At 39.2% G+C, this 26,910-nt stretch overlaps 1 protein-coding gene across 3 annotated transcripts in view; it reads left to right on the forward strand.

Moving 5' to 3' along the window:
• wdr7 (WD repeat domain 7) overlaps positions 1-26,910 on the forward strand; it is a 103,720-nt gene that overhangs the window by 16,768 nt on the left and 60,042 nt on the right. For 2 of the 3 annotated variants that reach the window (XM_087843488.1, XM_006782092.3), the window contains 7 exons: positions 791-1,005; positions 7,201-7,434; positions 7,524-7,817; positions 7,954-8,150; positions 15,727-15,824; positions 21,319-21,462; positions 25,516-25,634. In XM_087843488.1, the coding sequence (XP_087699614.1) occupies positions 791-1,005; positions 7,201-7,434; positions 7,524-7,817; positions 7,954-8,150; positions 15,727-15,824; positions 21,319-21,462; positions 25,516-25,634 (1,301 nt within the window). The remainder of the gene's footprint in view (positions 1-790; positions 1,006-7,200; positions 7,435-7,523; positions 7,818-7,953; positions 8,151-15,726; positions 15,825-21,318; positions 21,463-25,515; positions 25,635-26,910) is intronic. The other variant, XM_006782093.3, reaches the window with a different exon arrangement.

Raw genomic sequence — 26,910 nt, forward strand, 5'->3', positions numbered from 1 at the left:
TTGCAGTGTTTCATTTTTTATTGCTTTGTATTATCCTTGTGTTGTTTAAACTGAATGTTAATACCAAATTAACCTAATAACCTTTGAGGACTGTACTGCAATTGAGAGCTTGAGGTATAGAGCTATCTATATCTACCCTATGGATTTAATAGAGGGGCAGCACGGTGGTTAGCACTGTTGCTGCACAGCAAGAAGGTCCACTGTCAGGTTGGGGTCCTTCTGTGTGGAGTTTGCATGTTCTCCTCGTGTTTGTGTGGGTTCTCTCCAGGTACTCCAGCTTCCTCCCACAGTTCAAAGACATGCAGTTAGTGGGGATAGGTTAATTGGTAACTCCAAATTGCCCATAGGTTTACCCTGCCTCTCGCCCTAGACAGCTGGGATGGGCTCCAGCCCCCCTGTGACCCTGACAAGGATAAGGGACAGAGAATGGATGGATGGATTTAATAGAGTACCATCAGTCAACTAAAACAGTGAGTGCTAAAGACCTGCAGCTACAAGGAATTTAAACCATCCAATTAGCAGTTTCTTTCCATGCAAAATCTTTAGCTGGTCTAATTGAGAAATGAATGGGCACAATGAGAAAAAACAAGGCACTTATGTATTAGAAATTAGCAGTGAATCTATATATGTCAGGTTTACTGTGCACAGGTGTACACCTGCAGGTGGGCCATGGTGGACCAGGGGGTAAAGATATGACTACAGAAAATATGAAAAAATACCAGACTGTTGGTTTGTGTGTAGCTTGTGTCTTCTGAGGCTGAGGCAGATTTGTTTACTGGTTTGGTTCCAGGAGCGTTGGACCGCTGTGTGATGGGAATAACTGCAGTAGAGATCCTGAATGCCTGTGATGAGCTGGCTCCAGCTACTGTGGATGCTCTGAGCCACTCGGCGGTGAACCTGAAACAGGCGATGACCCGCCGCAGCCTGGCCGCACTGAAGAACATGGCTCAACACAAACTGCAGACGCTTGCCACCAACCTGCTGGCTGCAGACAACGCTGACAAGGTGAGGACGACCACTAAAAGTCACAAACACACTGGAAGAAATAAGTTAAACAGAAAAAGGCACAAAACAAAACAAAGAATTGTGCATATAATGGTTGACCTGTAGCATGTATACAGGAATATTTGTTTACCATCAGATCCTGAGCAATCCAAATGCAGGCAACGCTTGTTTTTTCTGCACACTGTGAGGCTATTGGTGTTTATTAAATTCAAAGGAAAGACCCTGACTCTCAGCCACCTGTGGGGAAAAATGGTCTGGATTGCATTTGTCAGCTGAATTAACATGCTAGGCATTTCAATATGTTAGATCAGTAAAGAGGTAAGCAAGCAAAATTGTATTTTGACAATACAGCAAAAATGTCAAAACAAATATCATTAAAATGACAAGTTTTAAGCTGCTTTTTAAGACAGATCACTGAGCAACAGATCACACAAGTTTGCAAGTACACGTCTCTGGTCCTCCTTATAGTTTTCATTATACATTTATTGTTAAATCTGTTTACTTTAATATGTCATTGAGATTAACATCTCTTTTTAAAGAGAGTCCTCAAAAACCCATATACAACAGTATAAAGAGTAGTGAGTATATTTTTAAAGCACCTGCAAGTACAACTGCAGATATAAATATAAACTGTTGCAGCGCGATACCTATTATAACCTTAGAAACAGGGGACAGCAGACAAGCCTGAGATCCACCAAAATGACTTGATGTTCTGTTTATGACCTGAAACTACTGACTGAGCCCATTAAGTTCATAGAGGTCACAGAAGACCATAGAAGTCGAAGGAGTCGCCTTCCTGGTGATCATTAAAATAATAGAGGTTCCGGATTGACGTCACTTTCAGGAATCTGATTCAGATTGGGAATCTTTTCAACACTTTGTGGTAAATCCTGATCCTACTTTTATTTATTTATTTATTTTTTGCTCAAAACAAAGATTTGTTTTCTAAATCTTCTTAGACTGAAGCTGAGGTTTGTCAAATGTTAATTTTTTCATTTCTACAAAGTTCAGATGTCTCTTTATGCTCCTCATATAATGATTTTCTCTTTGCATCATTCAACGCACACGCACACACACACACGCACGCACGCACGCACGCACACATACACACACACACACGTCATCTCAGTCACAAAGCTGCTGGCTCAAGTCAGACCAATTAAAACTCTGCTGGAGACGGCCCAAAGGTCAACCGTACAGTGACTTCTCCAGGGAACGATGGTATTAAATGTCATAATGGTGAAAAAGAGTGAGTCCAGCGTTTCTTTTGAGACTTTCTGGAGACTAGCTTTTCAACATTTAAACCTGTACCAGCACAAGTCAAAATACTAGAGTAGCCCTTTTTTTCTCTCTCTCAAATCTTAAAGTGGGTCCTAATTATTTATTTTTTTTACTTTAAAATTACCCTCCAGAGCTTGTTTTTACATTTTTACATGCTGTAGTGCCTTTGTGCTTTTTTCCCAACTTCCTGTGCATCAATACATCCCCAGTTTTGAAAATGCGTGTGTAGTAAGTTTATAGTAACTAAGTAAATGCAATAAACTACCCAGAACATAGATACAAAAATTGTAAAAGGAAAAAAGTTGCATAAAATCCTTTCAAACCACAAAACATTATTTTGAGTGTGCACATAACTTTGTTTTTGAGATACACCCATTTTTATAAATTATAATAAAAATGAAAATAAAATGCACACTGTGCACAATTTGCAAAAAGTAGCTCAAGTACCAAAAACTGTAGTTTCTCTAATATCCACTAGAGGCTCACTCCAAAAGTGAGTCAGTCCCACAGTCAGGACCACAAGAGAACCTGGGACTGTTGTGGAGATGAAACTAACATAGAGGAAAACTGAGTTAAATGTTTTATTGTGTCACTCTACCATAAAATGTCTTAAATTTTGTGTTTAAGGTATTGTAATTATGAATTTCTACCTTTTGAATAGTACTGGAAATAATGAAAAGAAGCTTTAAACACCAATCATACGTAATGAAGAATTATATTTTAGCTCACGGCACACCTGAGTGACCCTTTCTCTGCTGTATTCGGTAGCTTTCAGCTTCTTTGAGCTTCACCTGTGAGGGGACCACTTGTCAGACGTGATGATCTGATCTGTCCTGACAGCGGTAACCCCGCCCAAATGTGCAGCCCAGCACCGAAAACAAGCGCTGTGAATTATTTAGTGCTTGAACAGCGTTTAGTTTAGTTGCCGGTGCAGTTTGACTTCTGCAGGTTCACCCAGAACTCATTTACCTCTGGTCTCCTCTGCTCTAAGGGGTCGTTCTTTCTTTCTAATTTTCCTCCCTCCCTCCTGTTTCCTTCCACATGATAACCTTTGTGTTGTTTTCTCTCTCCTCTGGGTCATCTGTGGAGAAACCCCCCCTCCCCCCGGTCATAACTGCCCATAATCACAGCTCTTCTGTGAAAAGGCCAACAAACAACAGCTGTAATCTTTCTTCTCCTTTTATGTCAGAAATGCATCACTGTGCTTCACTTTCCTGCCTCCCACCCCCGCCGTCATTTCCCCCTCATGCCTGCTGAAATTATGGCTCAACACCACCGACTCCCCCCACCGTGTGTATGTGTCCTCCCCTGCTGGGTGTAATGGTGGATAATGACCATGAAATGTCAGACTATCAACCCAAACATTTCACCCAGCTGACGTGTGTGTGTGTGTGTACAGTTGATGTCGGTTTGTTTAGAAGCTATTCTGCTGAATGTGCTGATCTGTGAATGTTTGTGTTCATGAGGAAAAACGACTGTATCCAGACTTTGGAGCTTGCAAGAATGATGTTTTAGGTCTTCAAACCTGAGCCTGAAGCTTTGCCAGGATCCAGGAAGTCAGTTTACTGGAACTCTGAGTTTGTTAATTCTGAGCTCAGGGAAACCAGAACTCTGAGTCAGGTGCCTCAGTTCCTCTGTGACTCCTCCCACTCCTGCTGCACCTGAATTTAATGACAGCGTTGACTGTCGTCTTCCTCCTTCCTCTTCTTTTCCTTCTCAACTTTCTTCCTACTGCGTGTCTCCCTTGACCACCCTCTTCTTATTCACACCCTCCTCCTTTTTCCTTCCTCTCCTCTGCTGCCTTCATATCCTCCTCCTTCCATCTTCTTCCACTTTCTACTTCTCTTCCTCTGCCCTCTACTGTCCTGTTCTCCTTTTCCTCCTCAACTTCTTCTCCTTTTCCACCTGATTCTCTGCCACCTTCCCCTCCTCTACCAACTTCTTCTTCTCCACCTTATTCTTCACCTCCTCTTCATCCTCGTTTTCCTCTCTGTCCTTGTCCTTCTCCACATTATCCTCCTGCCCATTCTTCTGTCTTCTCTTTTTGTTTTCTGCACAAATTCAAGCTAACTGTATCTCTCCTCATTTACTTAAATGATCTCATGCCTGATCCGCCTTTCTCTCTCGCTCCTGTCACTCTGTCTTTAACTCCACGTCCTCCTGGTGGATCTGTTTTGTAGTCCAGTCGTGTTTGACTCTAAGAAAGCTGCTCTTTGATCAGGAGAACAATTTCAATTCTGACTCTCTCACCTAGTTCTGAAGCCATGTTTCCTCACATCACAACGGCCTGCTTCATGTCGGAATTTTTATGTGTTCATAAATGTTTCTTCATTCTCAAACTTAAATATTACAGACCGCACTCCACTGTAAAGATGAATAGTGATGCAGTGCTGCAGACTGCCTTTAGATGGCAGTGTTACTCCACCAAAATGGAGCCTCCCTCACACAGACACAGGGATGAGGCTCCAGTATCAGGAAAAATCAAAGACATCTATGAAGATAAGAACTAACTTCTTAGTCTGAAGCCAGAAACCAGAATTAAAATGATCCAAACAGGAGTCTAGCCATTCTTTGAATAAAATACTTCATAAACGTCCTCAAATGTATGTTTTTCTGTGCATGCACCAGCATACCAGGAAACTGTCTAAAAGACCGATAATAGTGCCGATATTTATCTACTTCACATCATTTTTTTTCATGTAAATGTAAATGATAAGAAAAAAAATAAACGGACAAGTAAAAATATCAAAATGAGCCCAGATTTGATCAGTTATACATGTTTGAAGAATACACTAAATTTATGAGCACATCACTGTTTTCAGCACCACTTTTCAAACGCACACAAAGACATACAACACGTCAGCCCTCAGGGAGGACCAGCCTGTCAAAGCTGTGATGTCGCTGTGTGTGTGTGTGTGTGTGTGTGTGTGTGTCCCAGCTGCAGGTGTATTGTGTCTCTCGGTCAGTCAGGACGTGTCTTTACCGCTAATTATTGTTCTCGCCCACACAGTCACATCCAGCTCAATACAAAGAGCTTCAGGCAAAAGAAAAAAAAAAGTACTTAAGTGCAACAAAATGACCAGTGATCAGTGAAGGTACAAATATGAAAATAATACCAGAATTTTACACAAAGTCAATCAGTATTCAGTGATCCAGATACAAAACAAGTTATCACATAAAAGAATCAGTTCATCGTCACTTCTCTGTGCGCTGATTCATAGCTTGTGCTACGAAGTGTTAAACTTGGTAAGCTCACAGAGATTTAACTGTTTAGGAGAAATGATATATATGTTTTAACATAATTTTAAAAATATTGGCCCCTGCAGCACCAAATGCTTAACTTCATGCTAAACTTCAATTTCAATGTAGTTAAATTTCACATTTTTAAGTAAAAACTCATAATTTTCAATAGTTAAGTTTTAAATTCACAAAGGAATAAAACGACAACTGATAAGTTTTTAAGGAAAAAGAAGGCAAATAATATCAGACCCCCTGGGGAACAAATGTCAAATTGACAAAACCAAGGCAAATTTTTGTAAAACACATGAGCAAATTTACGCGATAGTGGTACATTGTCGAGGGGAAAGGGAAAACGGAGACAAAATTGGCAAATTATAAAAGAAATAAGTGTCATACTTACGAAAGTGACACTGCCAAATTTCTATGGAAAAATTTCATATTCACAAGAAAAATGGCAAATCTCGAAAGAAAAACGTGGCTTATTGCCGAGAGGAAAAAGCAAAGTTTGAAGTCTGTGTCTGTTTAAAGTCACTTTCCTGTAGTTTATTTTCAAATGTGGAGAGAAAATTAAACACGACATGATTATAACAGTGAGTTAACTCTAAACGCAAGTAAACAGGAGGAAGATTTGGTGAGGAATCAAATGTTTTCTGTTTCTTTATGTATCTTTAAAGAAAGATTTGATGCAATGCTATGGTTACAAAGGTAAATGATAGACATGATGTGACGTGAGTTTAGACATGAAAAGAAATGGGCTTAACTCTGGGTCTGAAAAGTGAAGTCGGTGCTTTCGTCCCTGAAACCTGCAGCCTGTGGAATGAGAACTGGGTTGCTTCACTTGATCCATGGGAAAATGAGCCTTCTGTGAGTTTCCTGAGAAGTTTATGGATTCTGTTGTTTGTTTTATTTAATGAAAAATGTTTGTTTTTGTAGATTTTGGGCCCTTTAGAGTCAAACAGAATGATAGGGCAGGATGTGATGACTTGTCATGTTTCTTTTTCAAACACCATTGTGGTGATGGCAAAAAAGCTCTGTGATCTTAAGGCAAAAGGTTAAAAAAAATGCAGATAAAAATCCAGCTTTGGCTTTTCTTTCCTCTTTATTTCCTCTCTTCATTCCTGTCTTAATCACCACCTCCTCCCTCACTTTCTCCTCCTCCTGTCTCCTCCCTTGGAATCGAAGTCTAACAGGATCACAGTTTAATTGCAGTCATCAGCTCATTAACATGGAAACGAGAAGCAAACAGCTCCATGCACATGCTGTCTCTTCTAATACAATTAAAATTGAGCCGAGTGTTAATATTAGTGGCAATTACAGGTGTGTGTGTGTGTGTGTGTGTGTGTGTGTGTGTGTGTGTGTGTGTGTGTATATGACTGATCCTGTCTTTTGTCATTTAAATAATGAGCTTTTGATGAGGAGCTCTGAACTTCTTAATTAAATGTATATCGACAATGGATCATTTAAATATATTTAATGTGAAAAGTGTCACACTGTGATTGATTTTAAGCGCATGATTTTGTTTATGTTCCCTCAGGTGGACACTTTAGCTTATGGAGTCTCATATATTTGGCTTTTTTTTTTTTTTTTTTTTTTTAAACTAATAATCGTGTTTCTCATAGTTAGTGCTACCTGCTAATTAATGTTCTTGAAACTGAAACTCTGTCTTTCCACCAGGGCAACTTACCAAAATATTCCCACAATGCCTTGGTGGTCCAGGCGATGAAGACCAACCTGACGGACCCTGACATGCATGTGCTGTTCTTCGACGTGGAGGCGGTGATCATCCAGCTGCTGACGGAGGAAGCTCAGAGACCGAACCCCATGCTGGTGTCCCCGGAGACGCTACAGAAGAGCCAAGCTGGGGCCGATAAGGGCGGGTCCTTGTTGGCTCATAAAATCTTCAAACAGGTCCATAAACACAAAAAAATCCACTAATGAAGGTCTTTTATTAATGTATTATTTTTGTTTTTCATGTAAATAATTTCTCCTAAAACCAGGTGAAGGAGACCATGAAAGAGACCATTAAGGAGCACCTATTAGATGAAGATGAGGATGAAGAGGAGGAGATGAGGAGGCGCGAGGAGAAGTCCAAGTCTCTGAGTCTGCTGGAGTATAACCTGACGATGGACACAGCCAAGCTCTTCATGTCCTGCCTGCATGCCTGGGGTCTCAACGAACAGCTGGACACCATCTGTCTGGAGCGACTGGGCATGCTCAGACCACACTGCCCTATCTCCTTCGGCTTGATCTCCAGAGGAGGCCACATGTCTCTCATGTTGCCCACCTTCAAGGTAACTCTGTTATCACCTGGGTTCCAGGTGTCTTTCCATGAAAGACATATCGTTGAGCATGAAGCTAAATCAATAGTTTGATAACAGGGCACCCGAAAATAAGAACCTCTTCTCTTTGTATAACTCCATTTCCCAGGAGTCTTTGCTTCGTCAGCTCTCCCTGGCGACAGGTCGGAAGCTATCTCTGTCAGACATAGTGGGGAAGGGGACATATGGTGTGTCAAGGGCTGTCACCACACATCACCTCCTCTCCGTCATCTCACTGGCCAACACTCTGATGGGCATGACCAACGCCACCTTTGTTGGAGAGCACATGAAGAAAGCACCGGCCAGGTAACAAACACACATGGACTAACTCTTAAAAGTGATTTATTTTTTATATTTGTTCTTTAAGAACTCTTTTTTTTTCAGAAGAGTTGGTTAAGCCCAAACTAAAGTTAAAAAAGTAAGAATGTTGGATGCATGATCTTGCAATGCTGTGATTGCAGCCATTCCCCAACTCTCTGTGAATGGTACTCATGGCCATTGATCAGTGGTCTTTGATCAGTGGGGTTTTGGTCAGTGGTTGTTGATCAATGGTCATGAGAATTTGCTTAATTAAGATTAAGGAACTGACCTCCCAGCCCATTGTTCCTTCAGTGGGCTGGTTTCAGTCACTATGCAAATGTACTGTTTATAAGATTGGGGAAACCTGCAGTCAGCTGAGACTGAAGAAGTCACTTGGATGAGTGACGAAACGTTTCTTCCACAAAACGCTACGTCCAGATTAACAGAATCAACTTTTGGAGATTTACTTACCTGGATGATTGAGCATGCATCAAGACGAAATGTTGGATGTAGATTTACCTGGTCAGTACAAACTAATCTACAATGGCAGGATTTACTTCCTGTGGCTTTGCAACTTATGTTTTCATGTTAGCCAGTTCTTGAAGGATTTTCCTTATGTGGATGGGTGGGTGGATTATATGAATGAATCAAGGGATGGTTAAATGGTTGGATGAAAGATGGATGGATACATGAATTGATAAAAGGTTTGAAATATTGATGTTCAATGATTGGATGAATGATAAATGGTTAAATGCACAGATGCATGGATAGAAAGTTAAAGGGCTAATTATATAGTTGGATGAAAGATGGTTGATGGATAAAAGATGTTTTGGGCATGGATGGATGGGTATTAGCTATTAGATGGATAATGACATGGATATATGTTGGATGGATAAAGAAATGTTGGATGTGTGCATGAATGGATAGATGGTTTAGTCTGTGGATGGTATAATTGATAGATAAATACCTGAATAAATTATGCATGGATGGTTTGGTGGATAAATGTTGGATGAGTGGATAGATGGCTAAATGGTTTGTTGGACTAACAGCTGGATGGAGGCAAAGTGGTTGGATGAATAGACAGTTGGATAGGTGGCATGTTGGTAGTTAATTACATAACTTTAAAATATATATATAATGTGCCATTAAATGAACCAAAAACAATATTAAAACTAAATGGAATGTGATTAATTCATATATTTATATTGTTAAGTTATCTTAACAATATAACAATATTACAATACATATGTAACAATACAAAAACATATGTAATGTTTTTGTTTTTACTCCCTTTGAACTGTCGCATTTTATAGATTACTGTCTACTTCTATATTTACTTTTGATCTTTGTTCTTCTGTAGCTGCTCTGGCCCACGCTGAGTAAACAAAGCTGCAGCAAACTTGTTTTGCCTTCATGTGGCTTTTATAGGATTTAAATTTCAAACTTTGTTCATCAGCTAAAAACAAACAGCAATCTGTGGAAATCAGTCTGTTTCAACACCCTGAATTGTGCACAAAAATGTATCCACATTTGTTTTAAATTGATACCAGTTTATGAACCCAAGTTCATTTTATCTAGAATTATCAGGCTGATAACACACAATTCTGATTCCAGCTTAAAAACCCTATAACAACTGAAACTGCAGCAGAAACTGAACTCAAAGTGCAGGACATATACTATCCTACCACCAGCGGCTGAGCTCTGGCTACCTGTGCGTGCGTGCGTGCGTGTGTGTGTGTGTGGGGCTGATTGTTTAGTCTGTCTGAGCTCTCATTGTGCTGTGAAAGATTTAACACAGAGGTCGAGGTCCTGCTGCTGCTGTAATACCAACACAACATTTCATCGTCCCGTCAACCCTGCTTCAAGGATAACTCTGCAGGGAGGGCGAGCAGCGAAGAGTCAGAGATGATAAAAACACAGGTCGAGGGGTAGTGAGGTGTTTGATCAGCCTTCATAAGTTTTCAGTCTATAATTGACTTATTTTTGTGGTTAAAATATATTTTTCCTGTCATATGTATAGCTTTACAATGATAAATATTCAAATTAAACAAGGACAAAGTTCTTTTTTCTTTTAAACTGTGAATTCAGAAATGAGCTGTTATGACCTGGGATACATAACTGGAAATAAATACAAAAATACCAAAACAAGACAAAAGAAGAACCAGGCTGTTGTAATGGAATAAACACAAGTGATGCTGGGTTTGGGTGGGTGTGGTGGTGGTGATTCAAGAGTTGCAAGAGCTGTAAGTATTGTCAGAACACAGGGAAAAAAACACAAATCATAGATTTGGTTCACAACACAAACATTGCCTAAAGTAAAGTTTGCGTAAAGGTATGGGCAGTAAAACAACTCATTTCAGGCAAAATATTAGCTGACGGGCCCAATATAAGATAAATAAGGATTTTTTTTTTTTTTAATAACTATGGATCAGGCAAACCTGAAAAACCAAAAATTACAGAGCTTTACTTTAGTACTTTAGTCTTTAGTCCCTGTAAAGTTCTCTCAGTACTTTCAATGTCGTTTTTGAACTCTTTCCCCCATAAAGACGACATTCGAGGACATCCGCTGTGCCCATAATGACGTGTTTTGACACCTCAGGATCTGTCAATAAAAACGTGGTTTGATGAAAGATTTTTTCCAAGGGTAATTGCCACCCTGATGCAAACCTAGTCATTTTGTTCAATGACCATACCTGTAATATGACAGAAACCAGTTCAGAAAAGAGCTTTAATGGTTATTCCTAAATAGGTTTTCAAGGGCTAAAGTAGGGCTGGGCGATATGACCCAAAATTCATATCTCGATATTTTTTACCTGGACGGCGATATAAGATATATATCTCGATATTTTTTTTAAAGCCATAAAGTAAGAACAAAAAGAGAGTTCTTAGTCAAAGCTGTGTCCCAGACGTCACACAGGCACTTTTATTAACATAGAGCATAGATGTACATAAAATTTACTCAAAAATAAATTATGAGCATTTATTAAATAATAATGCTCCATAAATAAAAGAAAACTATGTTGTTTTTGTGCATAACAAAAAGCTCACAATTGTGCAGTCAAAATGTAAACTAAAAGACGCTGAGCACAGTAACAAAGACAGATTTCACAGCTGCTCTGTTCCCAACTTCTACTGTGTGACTCACAGCATTGAGTTTGAAATCCTCTTCGTAACCACGTCTCTTAACAGGTGCCATTTATGGTCCTTATACACAGTAGGGTAATATTACGTTGAAGCACAGTACGTATCACTCCGCGAGGCTCCTCGGTAGGCGTAATGCTCTGACAATCCATCAAGCGGTGCAGCACCGTAGCTTACCAAAGTCGTACTAAAACATTTTTTGACAGATTGCTGAGCGCTGTGTACCACATAAAATCTGTTCGCGGCCATCAAGCACAACCAGATTTCATACATAAGGCGCGCTGTCAGCTTTTGAGAAAATGAAAGGATTTTAGGCTGTGCAGCGCCTCTGGGCTGCATGGCGTTAGCGTGGTTAGCTCGTTAGCGTGGTTAGCTAGCTAACACGTTGACGGCGTCCAGCCCCAAGCACGGGGCGATGCGCAGTAACTCGCTAACGGAGATTTGTCGTGTCCATCTTGTCGCTTCCTGCAGGTGAAACGATGGGGGAGGAGGGGGAGCAGTGTTGCCAACTTAGCGACTTTGTCGCTATATTTAGCGAGTTTTCAGACCCCCTAGCGACTTTTTTTCTAGAAAAAGTCGCTAAAAAAAGACGTGAAAGCGCATATCGCTTTTACTCTCAACAAGCAGCGGGTGCTGTAACGCAGTCAGTTCTTCTTTTACTCTTATGCTGTTTTGTGGATCAGGTTTAAAACTACTTATAAACACACACACACACACACACAAAGTAACTCCACCAGAGTGCCTATTTCGGGTCACTTTTGCCGGTCCAAGCCCGGGTAAAGGAGCAGGGTTGGAATTGTGACATTACAAAAACAATAATTGCTAAAATAAATTTAATTTGTAGTTCTAAATAAATTCTAAATGCATTTAGGACGTTTTTTGCTCACTTTATGTCTCGTCCACGATGTTATTTCTCTCTCCAGCAGCGTAGGTTACAATTACATTAGCATGACCAATTATGCAAATTAGGTGATGACGTCATTTAGCGACTTCTAGCGACTTTTAGGACAACCAATAGCGATTTTCCTTACTAGGAGTTGGCAACACTGAGGGGGAGTTGTGTTCAGTGAAGGAGAGGCCAGGCCGAGTAATGTTGCGTAAAGACAAAAGTGGACGAAAGAGAGGCAAACTTGCGGCTCCACAAGTATAGTTATAACGTAACAGATTATATCGATATAAAGGATATTGTCACATCTTATATCTCGTTTAAAAATATATCGATATTTTTTAAAAACTCGATATATCGCCCAGCTCTAGGCTAAAGGGTTAAACCCCCTTATGTCTCATAGGTTAGGGTGGAAAGTACAGCTTGGATTCTAATCGTCATTAGAGTCTTGTCTAATATAAGTGACATAAAAGTCATCTGTAAGGTGTCCTCAGTGTCAGTCTTGGGTCAGTTCTGAAATCCTTGAAATACAGTGTTGTTGAGTTTACTCTAAAGTCATGATGACTTTTTCCCTCACAATCAAATCTGAAGTCCTTACAGCCAGAGCTAAAGCCCCATGAACTTATACAGTGATAAGTTTGAATCTCCTTAACATTCAAAGGAGCAGATCAAATCATCTAATTTTGGTTGCCTCCTGGGTGCATCCGTCTCGAGGTTTAAAAGAACATGCTAGATATTCTATATCTCATCTGGGCTGGAAACACGTAGGGATCACAAAAAAGGGACTGGGGAATGTTACTGGGGTGAAGGACGTCTTGAATTAGCCTGCTGCCAAATTTCCAGAAAGCAGAAGAAAACTGGTGGCTGGATATCAAAGTTAAAATCAAATCAAGTGTTTTTCTATTTGACTCCTTCTGCCATTGCATCCTGTCATTGGTGGCATTGCTGATGTCACGCTATTATCAGATTAACTTTCTGAGTAAGAAATTAAAGGAAGTCAAACTTTGTGGAGTAGATGCAGTCACAGCTAAAGCATGAAAAGTAAAAAGCAGAAGAACAAAAGACGTCACTCATAGGCTGACTTTCCAGAGAAGTTTATTACTTTCACATAAACCCGTAACTGTGCTTCTGTGGTGTGTCCAGATCAGAGGAGGTGATTGTGCAGCTACAAACAGAAGCTGAAGACTTCTTTATGAAGCTCAAACAAGGATCTTCTTTCTGGCCTTCTTCGCCTCGAAACTGCAGAACAGCAGTTGTGAATATTTTAAGTTGTTTTGGTTTTTGGCTTTTTCATGTTCCTCATCTTACATTTATGATAGCGGAAAAGCTTCCTCTCTGTGTGCTGGAGTTTGAAAAGAAGTATTCCTGAACTCTTTAAGAGTTTCAACAGCAGTTCCTCCACCTGCCTTTGCTTAGTCCTTCAGCTTGGCTGCCTGAGACAGGACTGAATTAGCCTCAACCAAACCTCATTTAAGTGATTTTTCTAAGTCAACGTCTATGATCATATTGCCTTTTTGTAGGAGTCTTTAGCTCTTTCTTCCTCAAAACTATTTCTCTTGTCCAAACCTTTTATGTATTTGTCTTAACTTTGGGTGGATTCTGACAAGCTCCTTTTGGAAAACATGAGCTTTACCTTTTGGACATAAACTGTATAAAAGGTGGCTCCTAGCCATGGTGCCATTTTGAAGCATCAGCATTGTGAATTCAGAATTAATGACCTCTCTATAGTTTCACACTTTGCAGAGTGATCCAGTGGACCTGATTGGACCCTTTGGATTTTGTTTGCCACCTGTACAGGGATGAATCGGTACATTTGGACGTTTTACAGATATGGTTGTAGGAAGCTGGCAGGTTAAAGACTTCTTTGTACATTTCTCACTTCAGAATTATTGTACATAGTTTGTTTTGTAACCAGCTGTAAAAGACTAATAGGGTATTGTCGTCATCCTGCTGTGTGGACGGGCGATCTGGACATCCAGGTTTGTGAATAGGTGTATCTACTAAAAATCTTGGACAAGTTTGAATCTCATTGGCCTCGACCTCAAGGACAGAGTTCAGAGGTCAAGTTTTCTTAAAATCTTGTGAATGCAATAACTTGAGAACAAGGCGACGTGGGATTTTGAAACTGATACCATAGGTGTATCTAGTAGGAGGCTGATGGGTACCACTGACCGCTGCCAGTATTGTTTTTATTTGGTTTTGTTTCAGTTTTAGATTATTCTCATTTATATCATGTCTAGTTTTTAATTTTTCTTTTCTGTTTACTAAAATATTGTGGTCCTGCTGCAATTTTAAATAACCAAGAGTTGGGGATGGCCACATTTTTACTAGGCGTGACCAGGATGGGCAAAGTTAGAAAGGAGTATGTTAGAGGGACAGCTCAGGTTGAACGGTCGGGAGAAAGAGAGGCAAGGCTGAGATGATTTGGACATGTGCACAGGAGTGGATATTTTGGGCAAACAATGATGAAGATGAAGAACCAGGCAGGAGGAAAATGGAAAGACGTATGTATGTAGTGAAAGAAGACATGCAGAGGGTTTGTGCGACAGAGTAGGACACTGGGAAGGCTAAGATGTAGGCAGATGAGCCACTGTGGCGACCTCCAAAGGCCAAAAAAAGGGGCTGTTTGGCATTTCTATCAGTCATTTTCCCATGTAAAGCAGCTTGGTTGAAGTTAAAACACCAGTAAACCACCTGTTTGCTTTTCTGCACATTAAACTGATCCAATCTTTTTAGCTGCTTCTGGTGACATTACGGTAAATTGTTCTTTTATATTGTTCATTTAATTATGAATTTTTTTAAAAATTGATTTTATATGGATTTCTATTTTTGTGGATAAAGGTAGCTTTTCTGTTTGCCAGTGGGGGAAAATGTTATGTTAATCACTGATTTTGTTTTAGTCCTCTATAATATTTTGTCACAAGCACATCTGGCTTTAGTGTATCTGTGAAGAGCTTTCTATCATAGGAACCCTGAGTGCAGTCCAGGATATTTGCAGAAGGAAAAAAAGTAATTATTTGATCTCGTTTTTATGAGCTGTGACCACTGTCCTGCCCTCTTTAAAGAATTTTGTCTTTTTGTCCTTTTTTTTTTTTTTTTTTTTTTTTTTTTTAATGGAGCTTTCTGGATGTGTTTCTGTTCCCCGACAACTGCAATTGATCACCCAGTGGATTGTTGTATTGGAAGTGTTTGTGTGTCTCTGAAAGTTAGACGCCTCCAGTCTGTTCACAGAGGACTGTGTCCTCCAACCAAAATTCAATAGGCTGGAGCCTGAAAACACACACACACACACACACACACACACACACACACACACACACACACACACACACACACACACACACACACACACACAGCTGGTTTCAGGAAAAAGAAATAAGAATCTTGCTTATGTGAACTCCTGGTTTTTATGAATGCATGTGTTTCTGTGTGTTTCTTTGAATTTTAGGGGTGTGTGAGTGTGTCTCTGTGTGTCTCTCTGTCTGTGCGTTGGCCCATCTCTCTGCTCCCTGCTGCTTTAATATTTCATGCCCTCTCTTTGTGATCCTCCTCCAGGCCTCCCAGACCAGGAGGAACCCCGGAGACTCCTCGCCGGACGCCTGCCACCCCCCCTCAGCCCTCCAACCCGGCGCTACAGGCCCAGATCAAACAAGGTAACTACAAAAGGAGGTGGCGCTCGCTTCGAACACCCCTGGGGCCCTGCGGGGAGGGAAGGAGGGAGGTGGGGTTTGATAATGCAGCCCACTGGCAATAAAACCCACCGAGGGTTGAAGAAAAGAAACAAAAATATCACAGGAGGAAGCTGCTGTTGTTTCCAAAGTCAGCAGGTCTTTAAAGGGCTCTCTTGCAGTTGTTGAACTTCAAAGTACAAACATATGACTGCAGCTTTGCATCTGGGTTCTCTGGAAATGAATTTGATCCATGAAAGACTGCATCTGACGCTGGGTAAACTCAGACTGTGCTCTGATAAGGGTAGCATGGGCGACAGTGCTCTGCTTTAATGGCTTTGAAGGGTTTTTCTTTGACTCAGTTGTCACCACAAGTTCAGAGATTCACTGTGAACACAAAACAGGTTAGCGCAAAAACCTAAAATGACCGGTGTTTGTTCATAGTTGTGTGAATTGACTTTACTTTGGTCCGAATAAGTCTATGAGTTTGTGCACTACAAACCCTGTGAGAAGAGTAAAGAAAAAAAACTAAATACAGGACGAATTGCCCTGGGCTATGGGCAGAATTTGTTGTTTGTCTTAGCGAGTGCTCTGTTACAGTTTGTGTGCTGTGATGCATCCCAGCATGCAAAGCGTACAAAGCATTCCTGTTTACAGGAAGAAGTTTATATGAAACTGGGTCAGACTGAGGTCGGATCATGTTCTCACTACGAATGAGCCATTCTGGAGTTTTCAGTGTTAGGCCAGGGGGTTTCTTCTGAATTAGGTTAAAAGCAAATGAAGTTATGTTCAAAATCAGTGTTAAAAAAAAACAAAACAAAAACAAAACAAAACACCACAGGCACATTTTCGGAATAATGCTTGCACCTCAGTGTTTGTTTTTTTTTCATTTTTCTTTGCCTTAATGATTTTGTGAATAAAATGTACTTTGTTTATCCCAAATTTGGGGAAATGGCTGTTTTGTTTTTTTTATCGGCATGAAAAAATACAAAAAAAACCCAAACCCCCAACCCTCCAAAAACAGTAACAAACACAAAAAAGTAGTTCATTAAAAAACAATATTTTGCATTTGTGTTTGATGTTAGAAGCACAGCTGTTAGAAAAAGTATTGAGTAAGTGGTGCAGAGGTAGGTGTCCATTAATTATCCATTAATTCACCACAGCTGGACTCATTTGGATGACCTCTACGTTAGTTTGTGGTGAAATCCAAACAAACTTTTACTCTCTTTGAGTTGATCTTGTCTCCTCCAGGAGAGTTGGAAAAATGGCAGCAGAAGAAGTAAAGTGGTAAATGGACTGTGCTTAGAAAGTGCTTTTCTACTCACACTGAGCTTTCTTACTACAAGACTCATTCACCCAGTCACACACACATTCTAACAAGCGCTTTTGTTTCTTTGCCTAACATTGAGTCACACACACTTCAGTGGATGCAGCTCATGGTTCAGTGTCTTGCCCAACAATACTTTGACATACAGACTAAAGGAGCCAGGGATAGAACTACTGTCGTTCCAGTTAGTAGATGAGAGGGATGTCACCAGAACCAATACTTACGGTACGGTTTGATACCAAAATTCTGTGAATGCAATGCTACTTGTTTTTTTTGGTACCACCAAGGCTGTATATCCAGAACTGATGGGGGCACCATACAACCCCAAGTGTTCTAGACTGTCTGTAGATGCTGAAAAATGAAAATGGCCCAAAAGCAAAAGAAAAGCTACACACTGGTAGATTTGCTGAGTTTCCATGATAGCTCTGCTCTAACTCAGTGATAGGAAAGGCAGTGTCTGAGGGGTGGTTACCAAGGGATGATAATGGATTCACAAGAAGTGAAGAGAAAATTATGTTATTGTCTTTTTCAGACCAAGGGAGGAAATACTTCCAGTTCAGGGAAGCACTTAAAAAAAATCCAGACATGTTCAAAGAATTCAAGCTTACTCAGCTTGAATTCTCCATTTGGATGTTGCTACATTATGTTAGCTTCAGCATTTAATGCGAACCATTGCAAATATTTTAGCCTATGAAAAGAAACTGACTTCATTTCAGTGCCAGCTGTTTTGGACAAAATGATGAACTGCATTTCAGGATAATGTAAGGAGGACAATATTTTGGATGTTGTTACTATGACCTCCATGATGTTGTTACTATCTCCATAGTAACAACATCCAACATATTGTCCTCCTTACGTTATCCTGAAATGGAGTTCATCATTTTGTCCAAAACAGCTGGAACTGAAATGAAGTCAGTTTCTTGACAAAGCAACGGGGATCAGTATTCTCATATTATTCCCCTTTCTTACCTAAACCAGCCTCTATCTTAAGCAAAGGTTAATCACATCTGTGGCAGATCAGTAAACAGTCGAATGAACAACTTCTGTGATTGGAAATGCTTATATTTGAAGTCAATGAATGATTCCTCTGTGCATCCTAGAAAAACTTTACTAAAATATATTCTGTTGCTTCCCCATGTGGTATCTCTGTAACTTTGTGGGCCGTTTCCTTAACCATAACTGTAAGAGCTGGATGATCAAACGCCTAAACAAGGCAAAAAGAGGGAGAGATTTACAGGTTTGCAGAGAGAAACCTGCTCTGCTTCACTGTAGGGGATGTTTTAACCAGCCATCACCATCTGCCTGCTCCCCACCCACACACACATCTGCCTACCACACAGCAACAGCCTCAATACCTACAAATACACACCGCTAAAAATCAGGTCCACATGCATACACACACAAACGTGTGCTATAAGTGGCACCCTCGGGTGTTGGTTGGAGGCAGGGTTTCTGTGCCATTGTCACGGCTTAATGGAGGCCAAGCGTGACAAGCGCGTGGACTTATTCACGCCACACGCCTATTCACCGCCATTCAGAGGGAACGCTCGGCCGTGACCTCTGCTTAGCCAGCTACTCCTGCGTGGCGTGTGTGTGTGGCTTTGTGAAGAAGAGCAGTGCTGTTAACCCTGCTCACCGTCTCTTTTCACATGGAAATAAATGAGGAGGCCCCTCTAATATACTCCGGTTAAGCAGAGAGATGAACAGAGAGAGCAGGGAGTCCACACATGATTTTTTTTTTTTAAGACCCCACCCCCCCCCCCCCCCAAAAGAAAATGTCACACACTTATTATTTTATTATCATGTTCACAACAAGGTGCAAAAGAGCTTTCAAATTCTGTCTCTATATTACATTTCTTTTCTCTCTTTGTCAAAAAGTTTCCATAAATCAAAAGATATTTAACACTCTAATAGTGAATTTTTGCCTTCAAGGGTCAATCTGTGAAAATCCAATCAGTGTCTCCCACCTGACCCTGTCAGAATTGTCTGATTTATTAATTTACTTTCCCAAAAAGGTCAAGTAAACTTTATTTAATAAAGCCATGAAGAATATTACCTTCATATTATGCTGAACTTGTCACACAAGTTCAGACTGGAAATAACAGAATGGAAATGCTGGTTGCTTTTCTTAAAAGATCTTTATAGCAATCATCTTCTTTCTTCTGGTTCCTCTTTTTCTTCTACTTATTGAATTTTCCTTCTTTTCCTTCCTCTCTTCTCCTCTTCCTCCTCCTCCTCTGCTGTGCTCTTTTCCACCTTCTCATTCTCTTTTCTTCTTTTCCTTTGGGGAGGAGGTGAAGGAGAAGACATTCTTCTTCTCCTACTCTGTTTCCTTCTCCTTTGGGTTCTCCTCCTTGTTTTTATCCCCATCCTCCTGGTTTTTCTTCTTTCTCTGCTTCTTCTACTAGTTCATTATCATCTTTTCCTTTTCCTCCCCTTTCCCTTCCTTTTGTTGTCCACTTCTTGCCCTCGCCATCTCTTCTTTTTTCCCCTTCCTCTTGTTGCTTTTTACTCTTTTCTTTCACCTTCTCATCTTCCTTCTCCTCCACCTTACTCTTCATCTTATGCTCTCCTTCTTCTTTCTTCTTCTCGTAAAGTAAATATTTTCACTTAAATATATGCTTTAGAAATATTCAGGTTAGACATAAATAGCTCTATATCATCTATATAAATTAGTATTTTATTAAACCAACATTTAAATCATGCTACAATGCTCAGCAGATAACCTGCCAGCTAAAACTGGTTTAAGATGGACAAATAAACATTTAATGCTCCTCATGTACTGGCAAACTGCTGTCGAATTACCTCAAACTGATCATTTACTGTTTCAGTCTTTTTTTCTCCCCATTCTCCTCTTCTGTCTCTTCCTCTCTCTTTTCATTGCTCACTGCATGGCTTCAGCCTGCTGCCTGTTCTCTGCACAAACACCACTCCCTTCAGGATGTCTTTCACTTACTTCCATTCAATCTCTCTTTTGTATTACAGGGTTTCTTTCTTTAACCATTTTTTTTCTTTCTACTTTTCTACTGAAGTAATGTTTCTCCGTTTCCTTTGTTGTCTCTGTGCTTCATGTTTCCTCTGTACTAGATGAACTTTGTTATCAAGAACAATTTTCTGTGTATCTAAGGACTAAAGAAATGTTTTTTAAAATGCTGTATATCAATGAGGTTTAACTTTTACTAATGTGCCTTAAAGGTTTCAGGTTTGTAGTTCTGGTTCATGAAATTATTAAAATTACACTGGGTGCATAATATTTTTACCTGTAGACTTGAAGTAACTGGGGCTTGTTTGGGTTTTTTCAATTGTTCCAGATTGAAAAGGGTTAAAAAATGGTACTATAGTCTGAAAACTTTCTTTTAGCTGTAGGTTGCTTCGGTGGTGTTTTATTGCTTTCACTGAATTCTTGGTGGGAAATACAGTGTCCATCTTCATTTCTCTTGTTTTTATTTTGACAGTTATGTGAGTTTTCAGTCTTGTTTAACAATTTATATTTGTAATTTTTTTATAATCTGCTTTGACTTTATTTTTTCATTTATTTTTGTTGGTTTGAATTAACTTTATCTTGCAATTACTTATGTCACTTTGTTGTATGTGTTTGTTTATTGTTTTAAACAGCTTGAGTACATCCAGTAAATAGTTGAAGGCTTTTATTTTGAAAAGAATGAGAACTCAGAGCATTTAGTTACACTGCTGTTAGTATCTGGGTGAGTTTATTTGGAAAAAATTAGGCATCCCATTTCAAAACAAGGCTTAATATTATGACTTGGCTCACTACGTCCATGTTTTATCCTGTGGGGAAATTTGACATAGCTAAACACTAATGTTAGCCTTTGGTCCATTATTTCCAATCCTTTGGTTATCAAGGCCATTTTCACATTTTTCTTTTGTTTACCAAATAAGATGAACTACTTTGATTTTACTTTTATTTGCATATTTTCAAGCAGAAGAAATGAATTTATTTTAAAAAGGAAACATTATTTTCTAACCTCTTGCTGTTCTCTTTTTTCTGCTGTTCTTTTATTGTAGCTTCATTTCTTCTTCCCTCCTGTCAAACTGCTTGTCTCTTCTCTCTGTTGGGTACTTAATATGTTCATATCTTTCTAAACTGTTCTTTCCTTCTTGACTATTTCTTTCCTTCTCTTCCTTTACAAGCTGCTGTAGCTCCTGCAGCCAACACCGGTGCTGCTGCTGCCGCCTCTGCTGGGGCTCTGGGAGCCCCTGGGGGACTCCCTCAGGGGGCTCCTGGCTACCCCAGCCCCGGGCCTGCTTCTCATAACATCCTCTCAGTCAACGAAGGTACTGAGTGAACTGACGGCTGCCACTTAGGAAAAGTCTCAGAGCCTTCTTCTGCTTCCCAGATCTTTTTCACTGCCTCCTGTCCTTTTTTATTATTTGAATCTGCCCCCCTAATTTCTTTTTTTTATGAGTTATTCTCTGACCTTCCCTCTTTTAGTGTTTTCTTCTTTCCTCTCTTGACTTTTCTCTTTATGTGATTATAATCCCTCACCTCGCCTTGGATCACCTCATTTCTCTTCTCTTGCACCAGTCCTGTTTTCTACTGCAGCCAGTTTTGGTATCTAGCTCCATTTTTGTTGTGTTTAGTTTTTTTCCCTGAGTGTCCTATGTCCTTGTTTTTGTCTACAGTGCTGCTATCTTTTTACCTGTTGAGTCCACTTTCAGCCCAGTCAGTTGAAGGAATTAGGTTAATCTGCATGTCACAAAAAACTTTGCGTAGGAAGAGGTAGAGTAAATTTGTAAAATCTGGCTTACCAAGCAAGTGATTATTTCTCCAAGCCTTGCACTTTGCAATTTTGTTGAAATTGCAATTCTGGGCCAATCTGTTACAAATTTAATGATTTGTAAATGTGAAATACTCCACAAGAAGCTGCTAACATGTCAGCAGCTTTAAAATGATTTAATGCTTTTCCTAAATTTGGTGCAATAAAGAGTGGTGTCGTCTGCAAACAGGCTGACTTTACTGTTATTTGGAACTGACAGAGTTGAGTGTGCACTGAAAACAATCCTTATGCCCCAGTCTTGTCTCTATTTTTCCCAACTGTTGGCAGTAACATACAGTTCTGCTCCGTTTCTGCTGTCTCTACTGCCTGTCTGAATGTCCACATGTCCTGATGTTCCAGTGTCTCTGTGCTATTTGCATGCTTGCTATTTCCACCTGAGTGTTTCACTGAGGAGATTTAAAAAAAAAAAAAAAAAACCAAACAAACAAAAAAAATCAAAAAGGAAAGCAAGACCAAAGAAAATGCACACCAGCACACCCACCTCAGACTGTTTTGTTTGTTTGTTTTTTTATTTAAATTTTTTATTTTATTTATTTATTTATTTTTAAACAGATGCAATACGGAAAATTGCGTTTAAAAACCTACAAAAAAACACGGAGAACTGAAAGCTAACTAAAATTTTGCATTATTGATTTTAAGGCTTCTTTTTTACATGGACTTGTCGTTGGAGTTTCTCTGGTGTCAGAGCCTACTGCTCTCCTTCCTTTCCTTCTTTTATGAACCTTTTTTGTTGTTTTTTCTAAAAAAAAAAAAACAGGATTTTGGATTTCACCATGGAGGCTTGCTCTCACTCCCACACATATGATGAATGTGTTCTTTTGTTTGTTTTTCAAAGATTATTTGTGAATTCAAGGGAATACAAGTTCCTTTTCAAAGCTAATTAACTTTTTTGTACACTAAAACAAATAGGAGACAGCAAGCATGCTCACAGTGTCACATTCTTGCTCAGTACATGTAGGAATATATATATTTTTAATTTCAATAGTTGTTTAGTCAAAAACGCTGCCCTGCAAAAACTAATTTCTTCCTTTGTTGCTTTTTATGCTGTTTATAAGTACTATAATATGTATTACCACTAGCAGTTGCAGTAATAGCAAAAAAATTAACACTACACTAGTAGTTGTTGTAGTAGATACTGTTAGCAGAGAACAAAGTGACATCACACACACACACACACACACACACACACACACACACACACACACACACACACACACACACACACACACAAAATAGTTGCATGAACAATAATTATAAAAGCATACATTTTAAAATAACACAAAGATCAGTCTTCACTGGTAGCTGCTTTTCTGTTTGTCCATTATTTCACTTTCATTGGACTTCCACAGCTTTTTTTCCTGATTTGTCCTGAAGCTTGTCCTGTCGGCAGCAGTTCACCTAGAAGGTGCTTGTGGTAACACGAAGCCCATAAACCCAACTAATGCAACCTAAATAAAACTAAAAGCAGCATATCCAATTGGTTATTGAAATAAAAACCCTTTAGGAAAAAACAAAATTTTTACTCTGGTCTCTTCTTGTAAACATTAACAGGTCCCTCTTCATTCCCTCCAGGTAACAATTCAATTTTTTTGGCACTTCTCTCGTTGTTCTTCAAATATAAGTTAGTTCTGCACCATTTGATTTTCTGACTGGTCCATGACAAGGAGGGGACCTTGATGAGCATAGCTTTGTTCCAAAAGTTCATTGGTTGTCAACAAACCAACAAACTCTTTAATGGAGTTTGTTTTTGGAGGTTGTTTGTTGTTGCTGTTGACCTTTTTAATAGGATTCATATATGAAATGGATGCTGCCAGCTGCCTGTGAGTACAGTCCTTGAGCAGCTTATGCTTCTTTGTTAACCAAATGAATCCTCAAGCCAAAGTCCAGTCTGATTTTAAAAAACAAACAAACTAACAAAAAAATAACAGGAGCAGCCTTTGCAGTATAATATCAGTAAAATTAGATTTTGGGAACTAGAATTGATTCAAATTTCTGCAGTTTTTGCAAGGCAGTGATTCTTATTTGCATGTGGAGGTTGACTGATTCTGATTGCTTTGATTTCCTATGTTATAAACAAAATAGTTATTATAATATATCTGTCACATATATGATGAAATCTTTAGTCTGTCAACCTCTACATAGTATTTCTGTAATAACGTTTTATTTTTTCTGTAATATCTGGATATTTCATTGGTGGAGGTAAGTTTATACGGTTCCCCCAGCAAAGAAATTTGTATGAAATTTCTTTCCTGCCTAACAGCCATTCAGTCTCCATCACACAAGTGCATTTCATAGACATGCATCATGTCCAGAAACCATATATTACTCCAATATATGTGAATAAGGTGCTTGATTTATGTTGAGTATCTGCAAATAAAAAGTTAACGTCACAGATGCGTAAGAGGTGATGTGTATATCTTTGGTGTATGGTCAAAAATATGAATATATGCCATTGTTTTGAGCCCTTATAAAGCGATACCAAGACATTTTGAATGTTTTTGTCACACAACTGAGAAATGGAGCGTTTTAGTGTCTGCCATTTATTGTGAAAGCCTTCAGTGTTTCTTTTTGTTATCAAGTAAAAACCCACATGTAGCTGAAAACACACACTTAAATTCATCATGCCAAGGTATCGTTACAAGGCTTTTGTATACCTGTTGTTTACCTGTTTAAACTCCATCAGACAGACTCTGGTTAGCAGAAAAAATTAGTTTGCTCTAACCAAGACTGCAGATAATGTTGTTGATAATATTCTCATCCCGTGTTTGACTGTTGTTACTGTGATTTTTTTTTTCTTTCCTTTGGAAGTCAGTGCTGTCACATGGAAACAAGTTTTTAAAAATACTTTTTAATGTCCTTTTAAAGACTAAAATGGTGAGTTAAGTATGTTCTTCCTCTGCAAGGATGACTCAAGAAGACACTGAAGTTTGTTTTTTGGCCATGATTTAAAACGACAACAACAACAACAAAAAATAAATTACTTTCAAGGCTTTCAAAAACCTAGTAACCCCTTGAACTTTTCCATTTTGTTATGTTACAACAACAAACTTAAAAGTACTTTACTGGGATTTTGTGTGATACACAAACACAACACACTGGATCGGGGGCGTCTGTTCATATTGTGCATTTGTATTCAGCCCCCCTGAGTCGATACTTTCTCAAACTATCTGTCACTACAATTACAGCTGCAAGTCTTTTGAGGTATGTTGCCACCAGCTTTGAACATCTAGAGTGCAATTTGCCCATTCTTCTTTGCAAAATAGCTCCAGTACAGTCAGATTGGATGGAGAGCGACTGTGAACACATACACTCCATTCCATGCCTTGCGTTTGTCTGTTACAAAAAATCACAATAAAATACATTCAAGTTCATGGTTGACAAAATGTGGAAAAGTTCAAGGGGTATGGATACCTTTTCAAGGCACTGCATTAAAAACAGTGTTTCTATTTGACAGCAATAGCATTAGAGAGACTTTAACTTGTTCTTGTAGTTTTTCTGACTGTTTGTGTAAAATGTGTCTGTGTGTGTGTTGTTGTGATTGTTTGTGCAGGATGGAGCCAGCTGGCGGCCATGCACTGCGTGATGCTCCCTGACCTACTTGGCTTGGACAAGTTCAGACCGCCACTGCTGGAGATGCTGGCGAGGAGATGGCAGGACCGCTGTCTGGAGGTATGTATGATGCCATCAAGAAAAATTGAGTCAAAATTGAAAAAAACAAACAAACACACAAACAAACAAAAAAAACCCTGCAATTCCTCTGACCGCCACTTGAGGCAAGCTAAAAAAAAAAGCGAGTCAGTCGCCATCAGTTTTGGTCAAGTTACTTCAAAATAGTAATTAGTTACTAATTACTGATTACTTCTCCAAGAAAGTAATCCAATTACTTTACTGAGTACTTATTTTCAGAAGTAATTAGTTACTTTATTACATAGTTACTTTTAAAAAACATGATACACAACCTGAATACGTAATAAAGCAATTGACTTTTCAGCCCAATTCTATTGTTTCTGCATAATCCATCGTATAAAAGTGAACCAAATGAAAAAGTCTCTTTTAAAGGCTTTTTTATTAGTTTTAATCTTTTAACTTTATGCACATTGCATAATCAAAAATTAAATTATATGCAGCAGTCTTTGATTTGAGGAAATTTGTTTAACATTTAAACATATTCCAGCATATAAAATAAAATATTTTTTATGCTTACACTCACCCTTTCAAATAGATGCAAGTAAAACACAGCAAAAAATAAATAAAATCAAAGATTCAGTAGCACTAAGTCCTATCGCTCTTAAATCTATTTTCACCTGTTTAGCAGGAGTGGGACCGGTGCAGGTTTTTCCGGTGCCACAGCGGTGTTTCTGTGAATTTCACACTGGCAGCATGCTAGGTGCTTGCTCAGATTTGAAGTTTAATTTTTTGCCGTAGAAATAAGTTTTCTTCCCACGCAGAGTGTAGAGCGGACGCTAATGGTTTTGTCACTTTTTACGGGTCAAACTCAAAGCTCAAAGTAATGTCAGTACTTCCAAGCTTAAACTCTGCATGGTCGTACTCTCTCCCGCACTCCATATTATCCATTGTTGATCTACACATGTCTGTTGATGCCACGGACGCCGCACGCTCGTACATCATTGTCATGAGACACTCACAAACAAAATCACAGTTTAGTAATGCAGCGTGCTTACGGGAAAGCAACAGTAATCTAATTACTGTTTACTTTTTTCATTACTTGAAAAAAGTAATTGGATTACAGTAACACATTACTGCCCATCTCTGGTTGCATAGACTCCCATGTTTGAAAATCCAGCTTTACAGCATAAAGCTGTTTATAGCCTGATACAGACATAAATTTTGTTCAGTTTTCCCTTCATAAAAAACTTTACAGGGTGTGAATTTTTTTAATAACTCATCCAACTGGATTTTTATTAACACTTAAATTTAGGGGTGT

This window comes from Neolamprologus brichardi, chromosome 7, assembly GCF_056152115.1.
Source record: "Neolamprologus brichardi isolate AB-2024 chromosome 7, ASM5615211v1, whole genome shotgun sequence".
Lineage (NCBI taxonomy): Eukaryota > Metazoa > Chordata > Actinopteri > Cichliformes > Cichlidae > Neolamprologus > Neolamprologus brichardi.